The 15730-nt window shown below is 49.6% G+C and overlaps 1 protein-coding gene across 3 annotated transcripts in view; it reads right to left on the minus strand.

The window, feature by feature from the left end:
• The window catches only part of KIF20B (kinesin family member 20B), a 2369321-nt gene that overhangs the window by 1672772 nt on the left and 680819 nt on the right, over positions 1-15730 (minus strand). For all 3 annotated transcript variants that reach the window (XM_069611316.1, XM_069611317.1, XM_069611318.1), the window contains exon 8: positions 8085-8315. In XM_069611316.1, the coding sequence (XP_069467417.1) occupies positions 8085-8315 (231 nt within the window). The remainder of the gene's footprint in view (positions 1-8084; positions 8316-15730) is intronic.

Raw genomic sequence — 15730 nt, forward strand, 5'->3', positions numbered from 1 at the left:
TCAATGCAGAGAGCGTCAACCCCTGCGTCATAGGTGCCGAAGGCTTCAGCATCAACACAGGTGCCGACGGCGCTGTGGACTGATAAGGCAAAGCATCAACGTCCGAGTCGGATGGACACGGCGCCGACCGAGTAGACGCTGGCTTCGAGCCCTTAGTAGGTTGCAGCGGTCTCACTGGGGATGGGGTCCGAGACCTAGAAGCACATCTCTAGCGACTATCCAAAGCCTTGTCCGAACGGGACCTCAAAGGTGCCCGATGCGAGCTGCGTCACGACCCGAGCCGAAGGCGTGCAAGCCACGTTACGAGACAGATCCTGGCCGGCTTTGTTAGAAGGCGCGACCGGACCCATGCCATGCGATTGAAATATCTCCAACATTTGCTCCTTCAAGGCAGCCCATTCCTTCGGAGTCGAGGACTTCGTCAGGCATGCCACTTCGCTTGCGGCTCCATCCGCAGAGGACGACGGGGTAGGCGACCGGTGACAGCGCTTCCGAGTATGCTGCAACGAGGAAGAAAAATGGCAGAACCCATTCCGGGACCGAGAACCCCGGCCTCCTCCCGACACAGTCACCCCTCGAGTCGTCAGTGGACATCCCTTTTTTGGAACTCGACTTGGATTTAAGGGACAGGACCTACCTAGAGCTTCCCCTTATTCTGCCGGCAGGGCCTTGGCAGTTAGGGACTGGCATTTCGTCGGTGTTGGGACTCTCGACAAAGACCCAAAAAAACTGCGATGCGGGTCAGTGACCAATATTTTCGACTTGCAGTCCCGGCAAGTCTTGAAGGCAGGCTTGCGGAGTCGGAGGGGTCGATGAAAAAGACATCTCAACGATGAAACACGAGGCGCGCCGAGTTTCACCAAGCAATAAGTTGGCGGAAAAAACGGAACTGAAGCTACGGGCGCCGTGTGTTCCATTTTTAACATCCAGTGACGTGGCCCTCGACGGAGGCCTTCGAGGGACATCGACCTGACGTATTGACGCAGGCATCCTCTGCTAAAAAAGTTTAAGTGCACAGCTGTAGACATTACATGTCAAAGATGTGGAATATGTTGGAGGACACAATCCATTCGAAATATAAATTACTACATTTGAACAGGGGTGGCCTTGATTGGGGTGTGGGGATTGAGGTATTGGGTAAAGGGAGGCCAAATGGGAGATTAAGAGAAGACTTTCCTATCAATATACTAAAATCAGACTTTCAGAAGTAGCAGTAGCACTAACTGGGGTTAAGCATTTCCATTGCTCTCTAAATGTTGATCAAGAAGAACAAGTTACTTATCTGGTAACGTTCTTTCGATGGGATATTCCTCCGACTTATTTCCCTTTGGGAAATGCTCAGCTGCCAAAGACGCACAGTTCCACAGAGTGTGCGTGAATCTCGCTAAGGCACAAGTGGAGTTGGCAGCCTTCAACTTATTTTTTTGGAAAAGACAACTGCCGGTAGACTCTCCAGAGCAGTCCAAGCTGCCACCACCCTCCTTCGCAAAGCTATGTGAAACAACAACACCGGGACAGTTGGTGGACCTTGATCCAGGATGTCCGTCAAATCATCCTGAGCAAAATCAACAGGTAGAGCCGACCACCCCAAGTATTCTGTCACCCTTGACATGAGACGCCGATAGGAGGAGTCCACATGCGCCCCAGGCTCAGGTCGACCAAACTCCACCTCCGGAGAGGTTGTCAAGGTCACTAGCGTCATGCAATGACTGACAGAGATCCTCCATCTGACTATGCCCAGACAAAAGATCATCAGGGACATCAGGAGGCACACCTATCTCCTCATCAGACAGTTCCCCAACCGCTGAAATGTCTTGTAAAGGATGGAAAAACTCCAATCTAGGAGTAGGAACAGAATAGGGCTCAACAACAGGCATCACAGACTTACTGAGAGCCTTCCTCAGAGGTTCCACAGCCCTCCGGGGCACCTCCGGCAAATCCTCCACAAACGGCGTCGAGGGAATCTGTGTTGACATCAACCGAGGCGCCGACAACTTCTTCGAGGGCGGAGCTGTCATGATGCCTACCCCCAGGCATCCGGACCAAGCCCATCAGCCCCAGGAGCAGGCATCTAGACATTTAGTAAAACCTCAACAGCCCCCGGCTAGGGGCTATCTGGGTTCAGTCCTGGCGCCTAAGGCACCAGGATTACTTACCTCAGGCAGACCATGCTGCAAATGACTCCAATCCAACATGAAGCCTGAAAGGGACTATTTTTCTACAGGGACTATTTTTTTACTCGGGTGTGGTTCTAGGGACTTCTTACCTGGGACTACTTTTGAGGCTAGTTAAACCACGCCCGACCAGCAACACACGCTTCGCGTTATTCTGCATCCAGCAGGGTAACGCTCACCGTGCCTGCAGCCTGCATCCAGTCTTCTGCCACGCCAGCCTCAAATCCGGAGCTCCTAAAACAGAGAAAGAAAGGGACAAGGTTAGAAAAACAAACTTATTTCTATTCCACACCTGATTCTGGATCCATCTCGTCTCCGAACCTGTAAAAAAAAAAAAAGAACATTTTACATGCGCCGCACCTCCAGCTGCAGCGCTGCGCTATTCTCACCAGTCTTCACAGCATCCTTCGGGTTGGCGCTGCCTCCATCATTTCTTCGCCGAACTTCGTCACCTAGGAGACAAAAGAAAACCACAAGGTGAGCCGAAGGAACCAACAAATATAATTCTTACCACCATAGACTTACCCGATTTACCACTGGAGGCATCCTTTTGTGACTCTCCATATTTTCACTTGCCGCATCTGTAAAGAGAGACAAAAAAACACGTTTTCCATGTGCAACATTTACCGGACAGCGCCGGGTAATACAGACTCTTACTTAAGCGCCACCAGCTGCCACAAGAGCATCTTTTCACGAGCCAGCTGCAAGACAAGAAAGGAAGGGGGGGGGGGACAAGAGTGAACTTCGGACATATTGAGCTCTATGAACTTAATACTTACTGGTCCTCACCAGGAACCTCAGAGTCAATACTATCCGGAACTCTCCCGAGCCTTCAAACCAGTGAAGTAACTGGAATCGACACGCCCCTGCAAATCCATGCAGGATGGAGAGCTCATCTTTCAAGAATATAAGGAGAATATTTCTACGGGTTAAGCAGACAAGATAAGGAGGGCAGATCCAGTCAGTAAGTCATCGCTGCACTACGCATCACGCGGGTGGAGACCGCAGCTGTCCGGGTCCGACCGACACCCCTGTGGGAGCCAAGTGAGCGTAACAGGAGCCTCGAGATAGCCCCTCGACGGATATGGCGCCGAAGGAGTCACAGGTTCCGACTGTCTCGATGGGGTCGAGGACCAGGACCTGGATCTGGCATGGCTAAGGCGATCTCCCTTGTCCGAACGGGACCTCGACGGCTCCCGATGATCGCGCCGACCGCCCGAGTACAAAGGCATGCAAGTGGTGGACCGAGCCCGTTCCTTGCCAGCTTCTTTCGAAGGCACGGACGGAAGTGTGCCTTGCGACTCGAAAATCGCTAACACCTGCCGGTGGAATGATTCCCATTCGGCCGGCGACGAAGACTTGGCGGGACAAGTTAACCGTCTGGCGGAGTCCTCCTCCGAAGAGGAAGGCGACAGCGCTTCCTAGAATGCCTCAATGAGACAGAGGAATGGCGGGAACCACTCCTAGACCGAGACCCCCTGGATTTCGCCGACGCAAAGAGTCACCCCTCGAGTCATCGGTCGAAAGCCCTGCGGATTTCGATTTATGGGGCTTAGACACCCTACCTACCTTCAATTTCTTATGTTCCCACAAGGCCTTAAACGTCAGGGACTGGCAATCCTCGCAGTCGTCGGTGGCGTGGCTTTCGCAGAGGCACCAGAGGCAGATGTCGTGCAGGTCTGTGTTGGACATCTTCGAACCGCAGTCCTGACATTTTTTAAAACCAGACTTCGGGGTAGTAGAAGACAAAGTTATCACTTTCGAAGAGAAGAATCGAGCGCGCAAGATTCCAAAGCAAACATGTTTGCGGAAAAAACACCTGTCATAGATGTGGAATACGTCAGAGGACACAATCCCCTCGAAACTAATGTACTGGACAGTAACGTTTACAGGACACTGCCCAATAAAAGGTGTATGGGTCAGAGGGCCAAGCATACTGGGTTTAAGAGTCTCAGAATCCCTAGTGTGTGGTGCGTTGTGTGGGGGCTGGGGTGTGTGCATGTGGTGGGGATATGCCAGTTGCAGGTGAGGATATGTGGAGGGGTTTTATACAACTCAGAAATTGCAGTGGTTGTCTTGCCTATTGTGATGAATCTAATGGTGTCATCACGGATACCACAGCGGTGGTCTCCTCCCATGTGGCCAGGAGACAGCAGCTGCTATCCGATCCTGAACATGGGAGAATTTATATGAGGGAGCAGACAACCACCAGGGAGCGGTCATGGTTTCATTGGATGAGACATGGCATTTCCCCATTGAAAAGACCCCCAAATACTCAATACCCAAATGGCTTATTGCCATGCATCGCCCCCGCACCCTCTTTTAGGGAAAGTAGAGAAACATTTTCCGAACACCATTTAGTCCTCAACCTCTTCAAGACAGATCCTTCTCATTGGGACACCTGATCCTGGTTTCCTCCCACTCTCTGGCCAGACTCCTTGGGCACCCCCCCCACCCACTTGTGAGGCAAAAAAACTTGGGATCATCTGGACTCCTCGCTTTTCTTTCTCTCACACATGATGGACCTTGCCAAGAAGTCCCATTTTCAGCTTCATCTCAGGGGCATTTTACCTTTCCCCAGAAGCTCAATGTCTCCAGAGACTTGATGCTCTCTAGGCTTGACTACTGCAATAGCCTCTTCCTCAACCTGCCTCTTTACTCCCTTTGCCCCCTCCTACTAATCCAGAATAGGACTGCAAGAGTTCTCCTTGGCCTCAAGCCCAGGGACTGCATCTCAACCCAAAAATCTCCCCACTGGCTCCCGGTGACTGCAAGGATCAAATTCAAGACCCTTTCCATCATCCACAAGGCTGACTGGGGTCTGAGGCCTCTACATCCACTGCTCTCTCTCGAAATACCTCAGAGTCTTTCAGTCTTCTGGCTCCAACTCTCTGCAGGTCAAATAATTTCTCCAAGCAGAGTGTGGGAGGTAGATCCCTTTCCTCAGCTGGCGCCTCCCTCTGCCCTCTCCCCCTTCAGACTTTAACCAGATCTCAAGTTCCAGAAACAAGACCTTCCTTTTCTCCTCTTCCGTCCTTCTCCCCCTCCCATGTTAAACCCTCCAACTGCCGATGTGAATGGGGCATGGTCCCGTCAGAGTCATACAGGGGTCAGACCACCCCCCACCAAACCCCTCCACCCCCCCAGCATCCTTTGCTAGCACATGCCCTTGGGCTCCCTTTCCCAAACGTTCCCCATTTTAGTCCCCCATGTCCACTGCACTCTTCCTACCCCCTCCCATCAAGCGCCCCACACCCTTTCCCCTGGCACCTGCCGCTTTGGCCCGACAAACACTTGCGTGCCCCACTCTTGCACTTCTCCCTCTACCACGCACCCCACTGCACTTCTCACCTTGTCATGCACTTGCACGGTAGGATTGTCACAAGGCCAAAATTATTGTATTTACGATTTCCGATGTTTCAATACCCCCCCCACCCCAATCTTGTGGCGCCTCAAAACGCACTGAAGGTAGGCATCAAACAAATGTCCAGTAAAATAAATAAAACATAAAAACTTCCATCCCTGGTCTAAAAAGTAAAAGCTCCAAGAATACCTTCTTCAGTTCTAATTCCCCTTCATATAGAACTGGTTTTTCATGTGGAAGTATTTAGAGAGACTTTCCAATACATCAGTTGACATCAATGGAATCCAACTCCCACAAACAGCCAAGTACTGAGACGATATGGCTGGAGGAAATGATGCAGAGAAGGAGCATCAAGCTCAATGAGCATTCTAATTGTTTTCAGAAAGCACCTATGCGCGGGACTTTTAAAGAGGGAAACCAAGCTATTGGCAAAAAGTGTTCGGGAGAAGGCGTTGCATCTCTCTGCGCCTGTGCTAACTGCAAGTACGAGCCCGTGTGGCAGTGCCAAGGGGCTCACCAGCAGGGAGAGAAATTAATGTTGTGCAAGCAGAACATGCTGCAAAGACACCAGGAACCACCAGAAGTTTCCTGGTTCTTCAGCAGCTGGAGGAAGCAGCGTTACCCTCAGCGGTACCAGAAGGAAAGCAGGCGTGCAGGAGCAAAGCTGCAAGAGAAGCCAGAGAGACGTCAAAGCAGTCCCAAGTGAGAAGCAGGGAGCAAAGCTACACAGTGCAAGTGTGCAAGTGTGAACAGGACCGAAGACGCCACACTGCCGGTGTGTCAACCAAGCGAAGTAGGGACCCGGTTGTTTCGGTAAAAGACAGTTTGGACATTGTAAAGCTGCAGAGACGGAAACAATAAGATTATTTTCAAGTCAAAAGGGCAGAGTACAAATACGACCTCAAACAATATAGGAGTGGTTGGAATGCAGATATGGGGAAAACTTAAAGCGAACATTGAAACAACTAGACATACCGAACCAAGGAAGATTTATGCAATTTTGGATGCAAAGAGAAACTGTTATATATGCATGGAAATAAGAAGTCCTGGCAGGCGAGTAAACAAGGCAGTTGGAAGTGCATCAGACGTCCTGGCAGGGGACTACACCAGGCAGTTGGAAGTGCATAAGAAGTCCTGGCAGGGAAGTATAAGATGCGACTGCAAACCTAACAAGAAGTTCCATGAAAGGAAGACAGTGTTTGCTGAACAAAAAAGGAACTTTGTAAAAGAGATCACGAGGCTAACCAGCTTTGTACCCAACATAATTGTGGGCCAAGAAAAACATGAGTAACTGAAGACCAAGAAACTTTGCCATACCATTGAAGAATCCAGGGGAAGAGAAGCACCCTCTGGAACCAAGGTTCTGTTAACTTGGAGGACTTCATGTTGGAGTTGTATTTTCAATAATGAACACTTTTGTAAACTCCAAGTTAAACATACTTCGCCTTCTCACTTTATTTTGTTTACAATGTGAGGGCCAGGAGATGTTTGGACATAGGGACGGTTTTGATTTTTGACATCCTGACAGATCCTTACTTTTTGGTTTTAGGTAGGGAATTCCTCTTAGAGCAGGCTTAAAGAGGAATTTTCCCAACCCGTTTACGTTAATAAGTCTTTAACCAAAAATATGACAACTATGTCCGGCTTTCATTTCTGACCCCTCACACTAAGGTCCAACAAACATTGTAATAGGGATAAGAGAATGGAACAAAGGTGGATTCACCGTCACAAAGACCTCCTTGAAACACTTTGGTGTTAATGGTAGGTTATTTTGGGAGGAGGGAGGTTGCTATCCATACTCAATTTATTCAGAGGCACACAGATTATGAATCCAGCGCATAAAGTAACACTACTCAAAATGTATGGAGTGGTGGGTTATTCCACCATTTCATTGAATACAAATAAAGAAGGCTCTTTCAGTGAGTATTATGAGGGCCAAGAACCTGGGTATTAGAAAGATACTTGAACTATAAACATTATGGAGACCTCTAAATGCGCACCAAAATAAAGAAAATTAAACTGTGTGGCCATGGTAAACCAGGAGCATAGTATACTTGTAGTCCTGAGAAAACGTGGGCCAGTAAACAAAAACTTTTAAGCCATTTAAGGCCTGGACTCACATTGGGCACAAGCACCTGTAACAGTCTTTTTCAAACATTGTTTCTGGGGGACCATCCTGGACATGGAAGCAGAGAAAGAGCAAGGCAATATGCAGCACTTCACACACTGGCATTGCAAGCAATAGGTGACTAGACATGTGGCCCATGGATCCTGAACACCTTAAATCAAGTCTATTCTGAAGCAGTAATCGACACAAGCGGTATTATAGAAACATGCAAGAAACAAATGTATTTGCAAAAAGGAAAACCAGAAGATGAATAGAAACACAGCATGCAGAATGCATCCGTCCAGGTAGGGCAACACTTTTCTGCTTGGGGATATGCTGCTGACCACCAAGACCTGGATGTCGAATTTCTTTGGGAAAAAAGTTAAAGAACAAAATTATTTGTTTTCTAGAAATGGACAGAAGAATCCAATATATTTACCTTTTACAAAGGAACATCCCTTGATATCTTGCGCAAGTCTCAGCGTTTTTCTTTTGTGAAACTTATTAGTAGATATTGGCTCCAATAAGTCATAAATGCATTCATTGTAAATTTCACAAAAAGATACCCAAATGGAGAATCTCACTAAACTTGATTTCAAATCGCAATGCTCGGATTCCTTTGGTTGTTCCTCAAGGTGAGATAACGGATTAACAGAGCTATGCAAACTTCCTACAAAAACAAGAAAAAATAAAGTTAGTTATTAGAACGTTTACAAATCAGCTGTTGCAGAAAACATTTAATCTCATGTGTAAGCAGATGTGTGCAAATTGAGTAGCAAAACAGTTTACAATCTCTTCTTGCAACATGGATGAGGGTCAAACTCGGTACACGCTTCGTTCACCTCCCATGTACAAGACAGAAAGCAACTAGGCCAGTAGGGAAATTGCAGACCATTAAACCATCCAGTCACCAGTATTTCTCCTACTGCTCCATCCAGTCAAGTGTCGTCTTCCAACTCACATACCTCAACATGGAGACACAGATATACCCGATGGTCAGCCGCATTAAAGACCTAGCATGACTGAGAAACTGCTTTACACTCAATATTGAATGTCAAGCACTTCAATACCAACCTAAACCAAGTTTGTTCTCTGCAAATCAGCCAGTCAAGCACACATTCAAGCATGGCAAGGTAGCATGAACATTGAAGGTTTCACACTAAAGATTGCTCAATAAACCAAATTATGAGGCTTTGTCATCGACTGCATCCTCCCCTTCGAACATCACATCACCAAAAAAGCCCAATCTGGTACCAAGTCACGCTGCTGCACAAATGAAAAGGCTGTTTGCGACCTTCAGAATTCAAGACAGCTGTACAATCCCTGGTACTTTCACACTAGGAGGTGGGAAGCACTCCTCAGGCATCCATGTCAGAGCCTTTGCAGCACACAAAGCAGTACATCACACCACAGCCAGACTAATCACCAAAGTATTCAAACATGTCAACTACCCGGAGGTAGCTTCATTGGCTACCAATACCGACCCAGATCATCTTTTAAAACCGTGTGATCACGTAAGGGTGTTGATACTCAAGCAGCACATAGTGCTTGCCACATTCATCAACCATAAGCCATGGCATCTAATCTCAGATTCCCCACATGGGTAAAACATTTGGTCTTTCCCTTGAATTTCCCACATAAACTAACAAGGAGACCAAAGGATTTTGAGATAAAAAGCGCTCCCCTACGCTTTCCTGTGCACTTCGCATCCTTGGAACGGGCAGAGGAATTGCCCAATCTGGTGCAGCTGAGCCACTTAGACCTTTTGGTGACAGGCTAGTTTCCACGATTTTGGAATATATGCACAGGACTGACTTTAGTCAGACACTAGCTGTTAAGGAGAATTCTCTTCTAAGGCTAATTTCCCTTACCTATACAGTACCCCAGCAGCTTTGCTGGATTTGAAGGGTTTCTTTTTTTCTCCTGCTAAGAGTGAGACTCTCTTTTTCCCCACTCTTAGACAGATTGCTAGTGTACGTTTTAGGCTATCTTGTGTGCTTATGGTCGACAGGATTTTCTCACCCTCATAGGAATCGTCTTTTTAACATGTGTGGTACACAGCACCCTCTGTGCCGTACCACAGGGGTGTTGTAGCGACCCCCAAACAGACTCCATACCCTGGAACGGACTGCTGTCTCCCAGGGCATGTAAAGTCCCCATTGACTTTACTAGTCAATACTTATGAACTAAACCAGTACAACCCATCTTACTATGGAAGTAGTGGGAAGGGTTAATAGTTTTTCCCTGGTGTTCATTTTCGAGGGGGTACCGTACAGTCCCGCTCTCAAAGGTTTCTGGCTGGTGGCAGTGGTTACTACCATAAATATTCGACCGCAAATATTTCCCTATGGGATTTTCCCATTGTTCAAGGCTACCACTTTTACTGACGGCCTCTAGCATACCGCCGGTGTATTTTAATATTAACTTTTTATTGCCAGAACTTTAATAATTCTTTCTCGTGTCTTTCTCTGAAATCCTAACCCGGGTCGGGGATCCTTTGTTCGTCCTTTTGGCGGGCTTCTGCACTCGGCGCCACTGAGTCTGGGGTAGACAGGATGTGTGGGAGGGGGGAATAGGCACCCTGGACAGGGTTACCTACACAACCCAAGTCGCACTCTGCCCCGATAGGCTGGGGGGTACTCCCCCCTCCCCCCCCAGGAGAACCACCCCACCGTGTGGGTGACAGCTAGGCTGTATGAATGGGGGTCATTCTGCATAAAAGAGCAGGGTCCTGAGGACTGGAAGACAAGCCGTTGCCACTGGAACTAAGAAACCGAAGAGGAGAGAAGCTGAAGACATCTGCAACGACTGAACCACCGGTGAAGCCCTGCAGCAGAACCTCACCACTTTTCATCAACAACTTGAGAAGATCTTCCTCTGCAAGAGTCTTCTTCCCTTGAGCTGGTGGGGCCAGCCAATCGCCTTCCAGGACCTGCCTTGGTCAAATCCCAAGTGCCAAGCACTCGGAGACCGGATAGGCAGGCACCCGTCCACCACGACCGCGATTTAAAGGAGCGTACCTTTTATTTGTTTTGGCAGCACCACGGCTGGCTTCATCCCTGGGCAGTGCAGTAACTCGAACCTTCCCCCACGACAAGTCTCTCTTCCTCTGCTGGATCTCCCGAACTGCAGGCACTGCCAGAAACTACCGCCACTGCAGGAGCCTCTTCCACTTTAAAGGTACATTGTTCCGCCAGGGCTCCCGTTTCATGGGGTATCGCTAAAGGTGTTTTAAATCCTTTACTTACCTACTGGGTTGGCCGCCCCTATCATCTAGCATCGTCTTTCACCTTCTGTAACCGCCTTTTCAAATCATTAAACAAAGACTTGACTGCAGCTACTAGAACATTTTGAACCTAGGCACCTTGCCTTGTACCACGGACTCTGGCACAAGCCTATTGACTCTGGCTAAATCTGTTACAACTGCTTCTCACCTAGAAATGTGTTGGTGCACCTAACTCTTAAACCACCTTCTTCCTTCCCCCATTTTAAACTTGTGAAGTGCCATTTTGCTCGGTTTTCATCTAAGTATTGCTGATACTAAAGTATTGCCTTGCCTAACTTTTTCACAATCTACTTGGGAAGTGTTGCTGGTGTGTTAAAGAGTCTAACCCTGTATCACTTGTCCTTTCACTCCCTTTTGAGAAATTGTTAGAGTGCCATTTCTGCTTAGTTTACACTGTGCCGTTTTGCTCAGTTTTCACTCTTGCTCAAACTTGTCTACAATTTAAATAGGGAGTTGTGTATACTTTTCTCGACTGATTTAACTTGCTTTAATAATAGTGATGTGTGTGGGAACATCAGAGTGTGTAAAATAAATATATATTCTTTTTGATACCAGGCTTTGGTCAGCGTTTCCTTGTTCCATGGTGCTGAAGCCCTAATGTGTAAATCCTGAATACTGCTCATCTCCCTCGTGAGATAAGTGACTGCTTAGCCACAGCTACAAACTAAATCGTTGTGGTACAGACGGATACCAAAGGGGATTTATTACATGACCTGTATTCTTAATCTTCTGTAGTGCTCCCCCAAGGGAACTACACAGGATTCTGCCCAACACCGGCAAGCTATCATGAGTGCTCAGACCCAGCATGCAGTGAGTGTCCTTAATGGACATCATCCTTGAACTTTTAATGCAGGCCTCAACCCCAAACCATTTGTACTAATAACAAAAACCTTTCAAAAAAGCTCGTAAAGCCAAAAACATTGAAATAATGTTCAAGTTGCGTGGCTGTGCTTTGAAGTTCGCTACATGTGGTGTTGGAAAAGGGATGGTTTTGCTCAGGACCGCTTTCACCATTTATGCTCTTGGAATAATTACTTTCGGTGCAATCAGATATTGCAGGTGTAGAATTTCCAAGGTGCCAACTAGGCAGCTCGCCATTTCAAAGATGAGGAATCTGCAGACTAGACAGTAGCCATTAGAAATACAAGCTCTTTCTAAAGAACCTGACATTGATGGAACAAGATTTAACCACATGGGGGAGGTGCTAGAGAGCTAGTCTAAGATGGCAGTCTCTCGCTGAGCTGCATGTGTCGCCTCTGAAAATCCTGTAATATTGCAGCTTTGAAGGCAGCCCGGTGTATTTTGTGCATGCATTTGGGGTGCAGAATGCAACCAGCCTGAACTGTACACCTTTCAAGTCCTGGCAAGGCCGGTGCAACTAGCCCGACGGTTCTCAGAGAGGCAGCTCCTGTGGTGCTGGACCGTCCTGTGGGTGAACGGCCTCAGAGCCAGGCTCACTTGGCGCGACAACAGTTGGTGGGGCAGTGCACCCAGCCGGCGGCAAGCAATCTGGCACGTGTCCAATACAGGGCAGGTGAGGTGCACGATGGGAGCCCAGTCGTGGGCTGGAAGAGAAAAGTGGCTTGCAGGGAGACCCCTGGAGGGGCGCGTCTGCGTGCAGCCGCTGAACGGCAGAGCCGGTGTGTGGAGCTGTGGTAGCTTGGAGGCGGAGGCAATCTGGAGCCCGCTGACAGCAACCACAGCATCTGGTAAACTGGCGAGTATCCCCTGGAACAACTTGGGCTGCTGACTACATACTCCAAGAGCCTGGGCAGTCCGACTCTGGCACTGGGCCTAGTGCAGCTTCAAATGGAGCCCTCTGGGCGAAGTGGAGATGACTCCTTGGCCCACAGTGACAGCGAGGACAGCCTGCTGTGAGGTGGAGGACAGTTCTGAAGGTGGGTGTGTCCTAGAGCGGCATGAGGCAGTGCGCAGTGTATGAGGCGGCCCCAAGGAGGTGAAGGCCCAGGCCGCACTGGCTGGCTTTTTCTGCCGGCCTTATTGAGCTCTGTGTCTTTGTTCCTTCCCCTGCGGGTTCCTGTGAGAGGAGGCTGCTGAGGTCCGCTGGGCCTGCCATGAGGAAACCAGACAAGCTGCAGAGGAAGCTTACATTCAAGAGGCGGCCCTTTTTCCAGGACACATGGCTCAGTCCCAGGCGGGGGAGTCAGAGCCCATTCAGTCAACCTCTGGAGGGGCTGGACCAGCAGCAAAAGGTGTATATCAGAGAGATACTGCTGGACCTTAAAGCTGGTATTGTGGGCTCGACACCAAGCAGGACTCTCTCTCCTCCAAGGATATGTCGCAGCGCAGGCTGGAGCAAGGTGGAGCACAGGGTGTCTGGTCTGGAAGATGGGTCGGCGTCGTTTACAGCCAGGGTGTCTGCCTGTCGGTATCAACCAAGAATGAGGATTTGGCAGGGCCCGCAGGAAAAATATCTGTCTGGTAGGGATTTGGGAACGTTGGGGGCAGATCAAGATGGAGTAGTGTATTGAAACTCTCTGCAGGGAAGACTTTGGAGGGACAGAGCTCTTCCCCGGTTTGTGGTTGAGAGGGTTCACCGTCTACCAGCAGCGGCCATCCCATCCTTGCCCGCCTTCTCAACTATAGGGATTGGGACATGATCCTTCGTTTGGCCAGGCAGAAAGGGGACCCTTCAATATGATGGCGATACATTTCAGGTCTTCCCAGATTTTTCAGCAGAGGTGCAGGCATCAAGAAGGTCTTTCACAGGTGTTAAATGTTGTTTTAGGGTCAGCAACATTCCATATTCCATGTTGTTTCCTGTGAAGCTTCGCATCTAGCATGATGGGAAGAGAAGGCTTCATGTTCCCGGAGGCGGCAAGCTACTTCCTGGATGAGATTGGCAGGCTACTTCACCCCAACAACATGAGACCCTAGAATGGGGCCACGGGGGCCACAAAGAACCTTGAGGTCTGGTTGTTGCTGTGGCCGAATTAGGGGGAGGGCAGATTAGATGCCTAACAGCTAACTATGAGACACTTGCATTTACATCCATCAGATCGGGCTGCCTTGGAAATGTTATAGCTACCCGTGGGTGGCTGAGCCAAGACAGACCTGGTCGGGTACTAGACCCGAGCGCAGCATTGTTCATATTTTGTGGTTGGGGAACTTTCAGGAGGGTTGGGGATTGCGGTGTGGGCATGGGGGGCTGGGATGGGGTTGGATGGGGGCTGCAGGGGCAGGTAGGGGACAGTGCAACAGGGAGGGGAGGGGGATTTGTACTATTAGGTTTGTCAGGAGTCCTATTCTTAGCTTGGTGATCCACTGGCTGACCAGCAGCAGCGGCCGCACTATTGGTTCCGAGGGGCAGGGTCCCGCCGGACTGGTGTTGATACGCGAGTATGGCTCTTCAAGTAGACACCTAAAACATTAAGGGGGTGGGGGAATTGCCCCTCCAAGGTCAAGAAGGTAGCTCAATATCTTCAAAGACACCTGGTGGAAGTAGCTTTTCTTCAGGAGACCCACCTCACTCCCTCTCGGGAAAACAGGTGGGGCTTGCACTGGGGCTACCACCAGTACTTTTCATCCTATACGAGCGGAGTGGCTATCCCGATAGGTGAAATGGGTTAATTTCAACCTGATTTCAGTGGCAAGGGATGACGAGGGGAGGGCCCAGCTGGTTTGTGGTGCCCTGGAGTGGGTGAAGGAGGCACTGATGAACTCATATGGTCCAAACATGGACAATGGTAATGCCTTCGATTGTGTGATGGTTCAGTTGGATTGGTGTCAGGATGCCACCATTGCATGGGGTGGGGATCTGAATACGGTGCAGCACCCTCTACTGGACAGAGTCAGGGGAGGGACAGGGCTCCGCGTCTAAGGCGAGGCTGCAGGAGATCTGTAGGACATAAAATCTTGTGGATGGTTGGCGGAGGCAGTACAGGGATACGCACAGATACACCTATTCCTGAGTTCATGGGACCAGCTACAGGCTGGACTACATTTTGGTGACCCGGTGGGAGGGGGAGGGACTCCGATTGCTGGATGCTTCTCCGGACCTTGTCCAACCACTCACCTGTGATCCTCGAGTGCTTGGGCTTGTGCCAGGAACTGCAGGATGAGATAATTCAATGAGGGCTCTGTCTCCTCGCGGGGTATCCTCTGGGAGTGTTTCAAGTGCAAAATTAGAGGGGTGTGCAAGGCCAAGGAAATTGGGATCCTCCAGCAGATCAGGGGGGACCTTGCGGAAGGTGAGGCGCAGCTAAAGCAGCTGGAGGGTGTCTACCAGACCACAGCGGATCCCAAGATCCTGGTGGAACTATGGCGGGAGCTTGATGGGATTAGGGAAATGCTGACCGGGAGATGGATTTCTGGGTAGGGGCCTTCAGGTGCGCCAGTAAAGGGAGCCACAGAAGCCCGGTGCCTTGCTGGCTCTGCTGCTGGTGGCGGATAGAAGACCGCCGCAGGTGGAGTTTGGAGACACCCCCCACCCACACGGAAGCCCCCGGTATGTGCAGGGAGACATTGCGGCAAAGTTCACTGCGTTTTATAGGTGCCTGTATGGGTCCTGGTATTTGCAGGACTGTGAAAAGCCTGCAGCACTACTTAGAAAAGGTAGAACTGTACTGGGTGGAACCTCAACTTTGTGAAGCTCTTAACTGAGAGAGCTCCATGGAGGAGGTCAAGCAGGTGATCAGTGAGCTCCTGGGATGTAGGTACCAGGGGGCCAAACAGCCTGTCGGGGGAAATCTAAGTTGTATGCTCCCATACTTGCCCCAGTCATGCTGCGGGTATACGTAAGCTGCTTGCCTGAGGGACGTTCCCCCCCCCTCGTTATG

The sequence above is a fragment of the Ambystoma mexicanum genome, chromosome 8 (genome assembly GCF_040938575.1).
Source record: "Ambystoma mexicanum isolate Mex_15411 chromosome 8, UKY_AmexF1_1, whole genome shotgun sequence".
In the NCBI taxonomy this organism is placed as follows: Eukaryota; Metazoa; Chordata; class Amphibia; order Caudata; family Ambystomatidae; genus Ambystoma; species Ambystoma mexicanum.